At 37.9% G+C, this 12,890-nt stretch overlaps 1 protein-coding gene across 2 annotated transcripts in view; it reads right to left on the reverse strand.

The window, feature by feature from the left end:
- The window catches only part of CTNNA1 (catenin alpha 1), a 171,826-nt gene that overhangs the window by 103,824 nt on the left and 55,112 nt on the right, over positions 1-12,890 (reverse strand). For both annotated transcript variants that reach the window (XM_043465373.1, XM_043465374.1), the window contains exons 6-7: positions 6,649-6,918; positions 3,983-4,186 (exon numbers count right to left, since the gene is read on the reverse strand). In XM_043465373.1, coding sequence (XP_043321308.1) covers positions 3,983-4,186; positions 6,649-6,918 — 474 coding nt within the window. The remainder of the gene's footprint in view (positions 1-3,982; positions 4,187-6,648; positions 6,919-12,890) is intronic.

Raw genomic sequence — 12,890 nt, forward strand, 5'->3', positions numbered from 1 at the left:
TTCTTCACAGTCCAACTCTCACATCCATACGTGACCACTGGAAAAACCACAGCCTTGACTAGACGGACCTTTGTTGGCAAAGTAATGTCTCTGCTTTTTAATATACTGTCTAGGTTGGTCGTAACTTTCCTTCCAAGGAGGAAGTGTCTTTTAATTTCATCGCTGCAATCACCATCTGCAGTGATTTTGGAGCCCAGAAAAATAAAGTCTGACACTGTTTTCACTGTTTCCCCCATCTATTTCCCATGAAGTGATGGGACCGGATGCCATGATCTTAGTTTTCTGAATGTTGAGCTTTAAGCCAACTTTTTTTACTCTCCTCTTTCACTTTCATCAAGAGGCTTTTTAGTTCACTTTCTGAAGTGAAGGCTTCTCTTCACTTTCTGCCATAAGGGTGGTATCATACGCATATCTGAGGTTATCGATATTTCTCCTGGCAATCTTGATTCCAGCTTGTGCTTCTTCCAGCCCAGCATTTCTCATGATGTACTCTGCATGTAAGTTAAATAAGCAGGGTGACAATATACAGCCTGGAGGTACTCCTTTTCCTATTTGGAACCAGCCTGTTGTTCCATGTCCAGTTCTAACTGTTGCTTCCTGACCTGCATACAGGTTTCTCAAGAGGCAGGTCAGGTGGTCTGGTATTCCCGTCTCTTTCAGAATTTTCCACAGTTTATTATGATCCACACAGTCAAAGGCTTTGGCCTAGTCAATAAAACAGATATAGACGTTTTTCTGTAATTCGCTTGCTTTTTTGATGATCCAGCAGATATTGGCAATTTGATCTCTGGTTCCTCTGCCTTTTCTAAAACCAGCTTGAACATCTGGAAGTTCACTGGTCACGTATTGCTGAAGCCTGGCTTGGAGAATTTTGAGCATTACTTTATTAGCGTGTAAGATGAGTGTAATTGTGTGGTAGTTTGAGCACTCCTGGGGATTGCCTTTCTTTGGCACTGGAATGAAAACTGACCTTTTCCAGTCCTGTGGCCACTGCTGGGTTTTCCAAATTTGCTGGCATATTGAGTGCAGCACTTTCACAGCATCATCTTTCAGCTCAACTGGAATTCCATCACCTCCACTAACTTTGTTCGTAGTGATGCTTTCTAAGGCCCACTTGACTTCACATTCCAGGATATCTGGTTTTAGGTGAGTGATCAAACCATCATGATTATCTGGGTCGTGAAGATCTTTTTAGTACAGTTCTTCTGTGTATTCTTGCCATCTCTTCTTAATATCTTCTGCTTCTGTTAGGTCCATACCATTTCTGTCCATTATCAAACCCATCTTTGCATGAAAAGTTCCTTTGGTATCTCTAATTTTCTTGAGATCTAGTCTTTCCCATTCTGTTGTTTTCCTCTATTTCTTTGCAGGGATCACTGAGGGAGGCTTTCTTATCTCTCCTCACTATTCTTTGGAACTCTGCATTCAAATGGGAATATCTTTCCTTTTCTCCTTTGCTTTTCGCTCCTCTTCTTTGCGCAGCTATTCGTAAGGCCTCCTCACAACTATTTTGCCTTTTTGCATTTCTTTTCCATGGGGATGGTATTGATCCCTGTCTCCTGTACAATGTCATGAACCTCTGTCCATAGTTCATCAGGCACTCTGTCTGTCAGATCTAGTCCTTTAAATCTATTTCTCACTTCTACTGTATAGTCATAAGGGATTTGATTTAGGTCATACGGGTCATAGTAGTGGTTTTCCCTACTTTCTTCAATTTAAGTCTGAATTTAGCAATAAGGAGTTCATGACCTGAGCCACAGTCAGTTCGTGGTCTTGTTTTTGCTGACTGTATAGAGCTTCTCCATCTTTGGCTGCAAAGAATTAATCAATCTGATTTCCGTGTTGACCATCTGGTGATGTCCATGTGTAGAGTCTTCTCTTGTGTTGTTGGAAGAGGGTGTTTGCTATGACCAGTGCATTCTCTAGGCAAAACTTTATTAGCTTTTGCCCTGCTTCATTCCATACTCCTAGGCCAAATTTGCCTGTTACTCCAGGTGTTTCTTGACTTCCTTTTACCCTAAGGTTTCTTCAGATGTGCTTCACTGCCCTCCCACTTTATCCTCACTCCAGTATCTCTGGACAGGACACAGCCTGATCACTGTTATGTGAGTCAATTCAAGCAAACTATTAAATATTTTTATCTTTAGGAGAAACATGCTCAGAAATTTTTTTCTAAAATATATTTCTGAATCTTGACATAACTCCCTTCAAAAGCCCCATCATAATCCTTTACATTCTGCCCAACATCAATCACTGTTCTAGCTTTCACTTATATAGTAAGATGCTATGTAAGATGGCTGTTACGGTCCCCAAATCTTCAGTATAAATGAATATTTCCCACTTTTACTTACATCCATGGCACAAAATAGAAAGTACTATTTAAATGTCTGGCATTCTGGGGAGAATCCAAGAGGTGACTCACAACCAGAGGTGACTAGCCCAAGACCTGACCAAACCTAAGACTGAAGGAATATTTTTTTAGATTGGTTAGGAAGTTCTGGTATGGAGCAACGAGAACAGATTTATCACATACTCTCCCCTACAAAGGCTGTTTTTAAAGTGGCTTCCCAATCATAACTACTAGACACTTTCACATCACTTCAGCACTGTACATGATGGCAGGGAACTGATTCACATACATGCCACGAGGCCTTTGTTTCCCTCTTTAAGACTCCAATATCGTGAGTTAGTCTTCAAATTAGCCATTTTTTACATTTTCTGATTTCCAGGCTTACATATGGGTTTTTAAATGTGTCCCACATTTTCACTGTTGACTTATCAACTGCTTTTTCCATCTGATTTAACTAAGCCTCTAATCTCATTTTTGAGGTAGACTGCATATGATCAAAACGTGGCAATGGCTTAAAAAAATTCAATATGCTTGACTAATTTCACAATATGGTAGAAACAAGATAAACACAGGAAGCCATTCATCTTCACCCCAGGAATTCCATCATGACCCACCATTATATGTTCACTTATATAAGAATATAAATGAACAAACAAGATGTATGGCAAACGAACATATGAGAAAGTACCAAAGATCTTTTCCCAAAAACTATTAAGTAGACAAAAATCACTAAAACTAATTCGCATTGTCGTTTCTTCCCTTTAAAATGATTCTCTATAATTTTTATTTAATTTATTCCTTCTTTGCCACAGTAAAAGACTGGGTACAAGATCTAAACTATAGTAACCCTAAACCAGCATTAAATAATTGAAATGGAAAAGTATTAAGGAAGTAAAAAAGACATTACCAATAGAGAAAACAAGTACAGTATTTTCTACGGCAAAAAGAAAGGTGTTAAATTTCACAGCATTGGTTTTCAAACACAAATCTTAAAAGTTCAAAAACACTACTCACTTCACCTAACACAGCAGTTCAGTTCAGTTGCTCAGTCGTGTCCGACTTTGCTCTGCTTGGCAAAAATCTAGTCTTATCACATTGTATATACAGTTCATTCAAGAAACTTCATCTATTATAACTTTTTTCAATATTCCCTTTTGCTCAAAATTATATGGTTACCTAGATGTGGTAAAAGAATTTTAGGGGTGTTGAAGGTTACTATCCATGTAGACACATGCTGAAATATGTAGACAGAGGTGAAGAAACACAATTTCTGCAAGTTACTTTCAAATGTTTCATAGAAAAAAGGGTTGTATATATGCACATACACACATATACACACAAACATATTTATCTGTTAATTAGTGAACTAGATAAAGGGTGTACTGTATGATTTCTATAAGCTTAAAATTTTAAACACTAAAAAGTTGAGAAAGGGGATACACAGTAAGCTATCTATCCATTCCTTGAAAAATTTACTTCACCCAAAAGTCAAGAAGCTAAAAACATATTTGACACTTACAGTTAAAACACCTCAGACCCAACAATTATTACAGAAAACTCTTGTTACTTCAAAGAAAGTTTTGAAAAACACCTCAGAACCAACACCTGTCAGGGAAAATTCTTCTTACTCACATTGCCCATGTACTCCGAGAGCAGGTCCTGCAAGGCCTGGCGGACAGCATTGCACTCTGCCACGATTCTCTCACGCCGGTCATCACGTGTGCAGGATGAATCAGCCATCAGGGCAGCCCCACTAATGATGCTTTCCAGGCGCTCCTCCAGGGAAGGCCTAAAGCGCTCCTCGCTGAAGCTCAAGGGGTCCACAATGATTTGTTTCTGCAAAGGAAGCATTAGTGACTATTAGTGTAATCTCTATTTCCTCCAGTATTCAAGGTGAGGAAAATGCTGTTTAGAAACACCAATATATAACACAAAAAATTTCAAAGCCTGAAACAAAGTTATACTTGGCAGATGAGGGGCATCCCACACAAGTTGGCTGATGGTGGATTACTTCTTAAAGAAGGCACTGCAAGCAATACTATCAAGCTGAAGGGGTCTGAATAAGGTATGATATCTCAAATGCAAACAGAACTATGTCAGCATAAAAATCATGTTCATGCTACTTAATCTGAATATCTAAAGGTTAACATATATCATAATAGTAAGTAACCAAAAAAAAAAAAAAAAAAATAGTAAGTAACCAAATGAGAATTACAAGAAAAATAAACATCAGCACTCTTTTCCTTTTCTAGGTACAGAGTGTAAAACTGTTACATGACAGTAAGAGAACTGTTTCACCACACACAAAAAATAAAAACAAAGCGCTGACTTCTGTCATCAAAGTTTCAGAAAAGTCATTTATAATCAGTTTCAACTGTCCTCACCTTATACATTTCAAAGTTTATAAATGATTCAGTCTCAAATTTATTCTGCTAATTCCATATTAGAGACTTTATTACCTCAAAAACCTTCAGATATTCTGTAAGAGATGACAGCAATCTGTCCCAACAAAGCCACTCTCTAAGACACAATTACCCCCAAAAGAATAAATCCTTCCTCTGTCTCCCCTTTACTTCCCCGACTCCACTCAAATCTAGATTTACCACTGATGAATAAAGTCAGGTCACAAGTAAGCTATAGGTATAAGGTCTAACATCAACAGTCGCAGAACAGGGTCTACTGGCCTTCCATAGACTTTCCACTTGATACAATTCATCCTCACACCAATAAATGTCTGTACAAATATTTTGCCTTTATTTTTCTTTATAGGGACTATGTTCTTATTGATTTCAATTTAAATGCCAAGTTTTTTTCCCCCTAAAAAAAGCCTGCCCTTTTCCAATAAGTACACATTTCTTCTTTCTCTTCCCAAAAACCTTCCGTTTCAAAACTGAACATACGATTCCTTCGGTTTATTATTAACCTACATTATAGCTGATCGTTTTTCTTACCAGACTAACATACTGCAGTTATTTCTCTGGTCAAAACTGAATACACAATGCCTTCTTCACAATGACCAACAGGAAGGAGGAAGGAATGGTCAGAGGGTTTTAACAGTCACAGAACTTCAACAGACCTATAAGCATTTAGTCCAACCTGCTCATTTTATGAATGAAGTTTCACTGTACCCTGAAGAGGTTAAGTGGCCTCTAATAGATACTACTCAACTTAGGGCAAAATGTAACCCTTACTGCCTTGAATGAGGCCAGTAGCTAATACTATCAAATTTGAAGGGGAAAAACAACAGTGCCAGTTAATTGTAAGATATATCTTAAGAATTTGCTCTAAGTTCATTTAATGTTTAAGGTTCCAGGGTCAAAATTCAGTTCTAACATCATAGACTTTTGGCTTAACACTGTCTTTACCCAAGCCAAAGAGGTAAGACAAAGGAAAGAAAAATCAAGAAAAACTGTTAAAATGCACTCCATTATATTCACTCTATACTTCAAAGCATTCCTACTTATGAAAGGATGCTTGTCACCTGGAAGGTAATTTTCTCTTATGCTAATTTTTAAAAAAAAATTAACAGTGGGTTCAAAAAAAAAAAAATTAAAGGAATCTTGAACTGCTGCCATCTACTGGAAGCCATGAGGCATTGTGGGTAGAAATTTAAAACCATAAAATACATCCCCAAAAATTATGATTCGAGTTGACACATAGGATAGTGTGTGCATAGAATATATACACAGAACATAACTGGGGCATCATTTATAAAAAGTGATTATACAGCATTATGCTAACAAAGTATTTTAATCTTAAATTTGCTCCCACTTGATTAAATGTTGTCTTTATTACAATTTAGTTATTGAGAAGTGTGTCCAGGCAAATAAGATTAAGATGACAGCACTTTTGCTGTAGTCATTTATGATGTGTCTGTTACTCTCACTAGACTGTGAGTACCTGGAGCACACAACATAAGTGCACTTTGCCTCTGTATCGTCCATAGGTTCACATCTCCCAGAAGGTTAAAATCTTGGTTGAAATGAATAGAATTCATATCTAAAGAATGACCTCTTAAGGAAACACAAGTTGTATTAAAAAAATCCAGAAGTTTAACTAAAACTAAAAAAGAAAAGAGAAGGGAAGGGGAAGAGGGACGGGAGGGGAGGGGGAAGAAAAGATAAATGCTTTAGGCCAAGATCAAGCTGACTGATGGTTCATAAAATTTCTTTCAACTTACACTACAAATCTAAGACAAAATTGAGCTTTCATGAGAAACCTTGATCACATTTCCCCAGAAATCTGTTAACTTTGAGGGATCGTCAAGAGCCTGAAGTCTCCTCCCAAGTATAACTTACATCAAAGTTATTGAGGGCATATGCCAGTTCTCCTCCTCCTCCACCCTGGTGCTGAGAGGCATCATCTGATGCAGTGGCCTGGGCTGCATTAGAAATTCCTGTGACTGCCTGTTGCAGCTGCTTGTATATCAGGTCTCTGTTGGCCTTGTAGGCTGCGACGTCAGGGTGCTGTAGGCATGCCTGGGATGCAGTATAGAGGATTGGAACGTTTTTCTGCAGGATTCCTCTGGCTGCAGCCATCTGATCACGATGGCCCACATCTTTCAGTTCCTACAAAAGTAAAACAAGAATATGGGTTCCACTCATAAAAATTTGTCAGTGAATTCTAAAAAGTTAGAATTTCTGCTAATTAGATGTTATTTTCATTAACAGTTTGGCTTGAAAGTTCATCACAAAGGACACAGTATGGCTTAGTAGCTCAGAGTTCAAACTTTCCCAAAACATAAAGACCTGAATTTGAATCTCCAGCTCCAGTTCTTACTATTATGATCCTATTTAAACTCTCCATACTCAGTTTCTCCTTCTGTAAAAATAGGAGCAATATTTTGCTCTCTTATAAATGCCTTGAGGATTAAATGGAACAATGCATGTAAGGCATCTAGAACAGCACTAATAAAAAACAAAACCATAAAAAAAAAAACATGAAAACTAGCATCTTGATTATAACCTTATTAAGATGGATATACCTATTTCAACTAAAATACAAAAAATAAGAGACACTTAAACAGAGCAAAATTTATTAAGAGGACTTCTTTTTTATTAAGTTATAAAAGTTCACTGAGAGAGTTTTGTGAAATTTGGGATGAGATACCACAGATATCTCAAAACCACAAACTATTCAAACCAGCCAGGTAAGGATGTGGAAGGCTATTCTCCCAAGTACAGAACATCTCGTTTCCCTTTCCCATCCCAAAGACCACCTTAGGACCCAGATTATTAGGGCATAAAGCTGAGGTCCATGGACTCCATGACTTTAACCCAAAAGGTTTGTATTAATATTTCACTATAATACTCTATAGACATGCAATCTTAGGTGAACTGTCCTTTCTCAATTTCCTCTATCCCCTAATTATAATCCACAGTTAAAATGATTTGAGGTTCCTAACATGGTTTCAACTACCAGCATCTGCTTGGTAAACTGGGTGAATATGCTAAGTGATACCAACAATAAACAAGATGGGAAGGGAGTACTTCTGGTATTCCTATGTTACCGCAATTACTCAGAGAAAACTAAGTCTTCAGTAAATGTGGATTTGCCACCACGGGAGAAAAATGTAAGTGATAACCATAACTGACCACCAACTGTTTCAACTCTATTTTATGTGTGATCCTAGAATTTCAACATTAATCTCATCAACTGAGTCCTAGAGTGTAATTTAAATGTTTTTAAAATAAGTACAACACGTGCAAACAGTAAGAGAAAACTGACTTAGAAAGGCCAATTACTCAATTTAACGTCTGACTTAACTGTTTATGGGTCATCTTTCTAAATGAGTTCCTAATTAAGCATTAGAGACACCAAACTGGCTTTTGTCTGAAACTTCATCTCACTATGTTCTAGGTTTGCATCTTTATTGAAACTGTGTACAATATGACAGCTTACTTTTCCTGCTAGAATTCTTTTCTCATTTGCAATCTGAATTTGCAAGTAATAGCTCATAGCACTTCAAATGCCCTGTAGCACAGTACATTAGGCTAAATATTCAGAAACAGGACCCCGTGGATTCTGATTATCAGTGATCATTTCAAGACTCAAGCTATGACAGGGGGTTGAGGCTCACTATTATGCTTAAACAGCTGGTGCACATGTTCTGTGTGGTATTTCCTAAATGTCTTCCCTCACCACAACCTCAGGGAATTTTACACTTTCTAAGAAGGCATTTGCCTTTATAATATCCTTTATTTTATAAAAACACTTTGCAATCAACTTTGACATACTTCCTAAGTATTCACAGCCTAAATCAGCACAATCTTTTACAAAGGTTAGCAAAGACACTTTGTGGTCACCCAAAGTTATAATAGGTGCCACAATTCCTGTTCAACACATAATTTTCCTAAAGCCACTTCTCAGCCTGGTATGACAAACTCCTACCTTCCCAAAGACTACATGAGGTTCAATACTCAAAAAAGGACACCATGGACTTAGAGGATGATTAAGACTCGAGCTACGACAAAGGGCTAGGGCTCACCAGGATATGAAAGCAGCTGGTGCACATGTGCTGTGTGGCATTTTCTAAATATCTTGCCCTCACCACAATGTATCTTTGACAGACTTCTTTTTACAAGTACGGAGGATGTATTTTAATCTATGATGAAAATGACAGCCACCATCATTTGTCCTAACTGCTAAAGTGTTCTACCTTCTCTCTTTTTAGAAGTGCTTCTGCCACAGCATAAAAAACTAGATTTTAAGTAAAGATAGGAAAACAGACACTATCACAAGGCAGGACTATTTACTATAATAAGAAAAATGATCAATCATAAGAATTCTTTTCAAAATATACAGTGCTAGGACTTCCCTGGTGGTCCAGTGGCTGAGACTCCATGCTCCCAATTCAGGTCTGATCCCTGGTCAGGAACTAGATCCCACACGCTGCAACTAAAATCCAATGCAGCCAAAAATAAGATAGACAGGGCTGGTAAGTAATCCAGATTAATGGGGGAAAATAAGCTATTAAGCAATGTAATAGATTACATACAAAATTAGAGTTCCTTGGTCTACTTTAGGCTTCATAATTCCCCAGTGTGACCAAACAAACTCAGGAACAAACAAAACAAAGTGGAAATGACTCCTTCCAACATAATTTGAACTAACCATCACACAAGTAACCAAGAAACAGAAGCTAAGTTCTAAGCAATCCAGAACATTTTCTAACGAAGATCTGGAAATTCAAATGACAATCTCCTCTCATGTCCCTCTTAACAATATAAAATTGCAGCCATAGTTACTTTTGATCAGATGTCTTCTCTTGGATTCAAATGACTATACTTAAAAAAATGGTCCATGGTCAAACCCATCCAGTCCACATGATTTACACATGAAATAGACAGTGGCAATATTATCCATTACCAATTTGTTCACGCTTTCAGAAAAATAATCACGAAAATCAGAGTTAACAGACTAGGTAAGAAGCACTATGTTTTTAACAAACCTATCTCAACAAGCTCGTGTACCTGGGTGGGTGGAATGTAAACACCAAAGTAGTCCATCTTTAGCATACTGGGGAGGCAGAGCTGACAATGTAAGGCAGAAGTAGTCCTCCTCAGAAAAACCAGCATCAGTGCTATGGCAGATCCAACCCCTACCATCTAGTTCACCCTGACAGTCAAAGAAGAGTCTGCAGCCAGTCTAATGGAAATTCAAAACTTCTACTCAGCAAATAACATTCTAGCCCAAGAAAGTAACAGATTACGGCCACACACAGAATCCCACTCCAGATGGATCTGCAGTACAGCAAAATGGGGTTTTTCTCTCATTTGTTAAACAAGTATTTATTGAACACTATTGTATCTAGGCAGTGTTCTAGACACTAGGGATTACAGTAGCAGATTAAACAATATGCCTGTCTTCTGGAGCCATATAGCCCAGGTTCAAAACAGGCTCTACCACTTCTAGATGAATGTCTATGCCAAATTAATTAACCTCTCTACACTATAGTTTCTCCATCTATAAAATTAATATCTGATCAATTACAGGATCTACCTTATACTATTTTTGTGAGGATTGAACAAATTTGTCCTTACAAAGTGCTTATAACAGTGTTTAGTGTATAGTAAACACCTTTTTAAAGTTATTCACTATTATTTTCAACAACACCCTCACCCCTACACCATGTTCCAGAAAAACCTTAAAGACAAAATCGTTAAATTCCAGAGCTCCTATACATCTTATAAGGTTCAGCATTTCCTCACTGGGTGGCTGTTGCTTAAATGGTACAGGGGAGCTAAAGCAGCCAAGTATGCACATCATATCCAAATACTGTTCGTGACGAAATCCCTTTTTTGGACTAGGGAGCCTGCAAAGATAAAAGGCTTGATGAGGAGGTGAATAAAACATACCACACCTGGGGAGAGAAGGAAAGGTCACAGGTGAAACAGTCCAGGATACTAAGCATACAGCAGTAGAGGAACTCTGCCAGAAAACACAAAGTGTGGAAAACTGTGACCAGTAACTAAAGAAGACCAGTGGGAAGTACCTAAAAGGGAGAGTGAAGATTCCACCAGGCTGGTACATTAGGATAAAATGAATTGCAATTTAATTCCCAAGAAAAGCATTAGTTTCAAGAAATACACAGCAAGCCCCAGGTCCTATAAAAGGTCGTTTTATGATCAGGGGCACACACGCGCCCATAGCCAGTCTATTCAACAAATTCTACTGTAGGAGGCTAAAGGTTAAACATTCAGACCCAAGGAAAACTGTAAGTGACCATGATATACTACAAACCCAAGACAAACTTTAGAATCTATCACTCAAGATACCAGCAGAAAACAGATGCTAAGATCAAGCTAGGTAAATTAAAGATGTTTAGAGACTGTAACACAAAAGTTATGGGGGTAAAGTACAGAAAAACCACGGTTTATTAGGGCACTTGGGCCCAAAGAGACGAAATTAGACAGCAGTTACCTGAAAGCAGAGAACGAGGCAGAGGGAGAACACAACCCAAGAGAGGCTATGACATTTAGCCACCCAGGACAACCAGAGGCAGGGATAAATCCCAGTTTACTGTCCTCTGATCTCCTAATGATGCTCCCGCTAGCCAACTCAACCAGAAGCCAGAGGGCAAAGAAGCCCCTGGATGCAGTCCTGAAGATAGGTTAGGCTCCTGGGGCAGAGAGCAGGGTGATCAAGGGCAGAAAATACATATGGAGGGGCTTATAGAAGATCTTTCGGCACATTAACGAGTAACTTCAAGATTTTTATGACATCTTATTTGGGAAGCTTTTTTTTTTTTAATCAGGGTAATTAAGGAACTCTTCATGGACTCAAAGCACACAGAATTAAAACTCAGGGAGCATTACTCTCCAGTAAGTTTCTCCAGTAGCATACAAAATTCTGGATTATTATTACTGTGTTTATATCAAGAACATCATCAATTTACTTATTCCACCATTTTGAAAGATATGCAATAGTGTCAGTCTAAATGTTCTCACTTTCCTCAAATAATAGTAAGCCTTCATAAATCAAGATCAGACTAGGTTTAAAGAGAGTAGGACTATTCCCCAAACTTTATTTTTTATATATAACATTTATTTCACATATTCAAAAGAGACCTTATATCAAGAACATCCAGTAAAATCAATTGCAAATATAATTTCGGCAGCTTGCCATATTCATAGAATAACCATACTATCATACAACAAGTTCTTCTAAGGATTAATCAGCTCCAGCAAAAAGAAAAAACTACTTGTGATTTATGTGATAGAGACATAAGCTAATTCAAGGACAAATGATAAAAGTGCACTGAGCCTACATTAACTAAATTACTCAGGCAACACAACAAATCTAGCTATATTATCATGTATAATATTAAGTACTCGAAACATAAAATCAGGACCCCGTATGTGCAGATTCAGACTGATCACATCTTATAGCTTGAAATATGAGCAGTAACTACTATTCACCAACTGCCCACTGCTAAGGGCCTACTAAGAATCTGGTGCTATATTAAATATTTCACATAACATTACTTAATTCAATCTTCTCAACCTTGTGGGACAGAATCTTCATTCTAATGTAAATGTAACCAAATCAAAGTCTAAGTCTCCAAAGCTGAAGCTGTAATATACTGGACATTTACAGTACCGACCCCACATTCCTCATGCCTGTCAGAGTGCTCTTGTTGAATGTTCCTGTTCTCAGGAAGGTCTACCCTGTCACAGCAGAAGGGAGATCTTCATTACCCTGAGTCAGATATTGTTAACTGCTTTCCTCTTTCCAATGATTAGTAAGGAATGGGCATATTATACAATCCATTATTAGGGCAAATCTGTTAAAGGCTTCTAGATCATTTGCTTATTAAGAGAGACATATGGAAGAAACAACCTTTTCTTTCCTCACTGGACATACTGACAAATGCCATGCCTACAGCTTCTTCAGTGAGGCACACTGAAGACAGAAGTGCTGGAAATGTAAAGACATGGAGACCTTGATGATACTTGCAAAATCTTTACATTTAACAACCCTGAAGTCACTTAACCTATCCTGGGGCTTCTAATCAGTGAGAAAATAAACCCCCAATGTT

The sequence above is a fragment of the Cervus canadensis genome, chromosome 4 (assembly GCF_019320065.1).
Source record: "Cervus canadensis isolate Bull #8, Minnesota chromosome 4, ASM1932006v1, whole genome shotgun sequence".
Classification (NCBI taxonomy): Eukaryota; Metazoa; Chordata; class Mammalia; order Artiodactyla; family Cervidae; genus Cervus; species Cervus canadensis.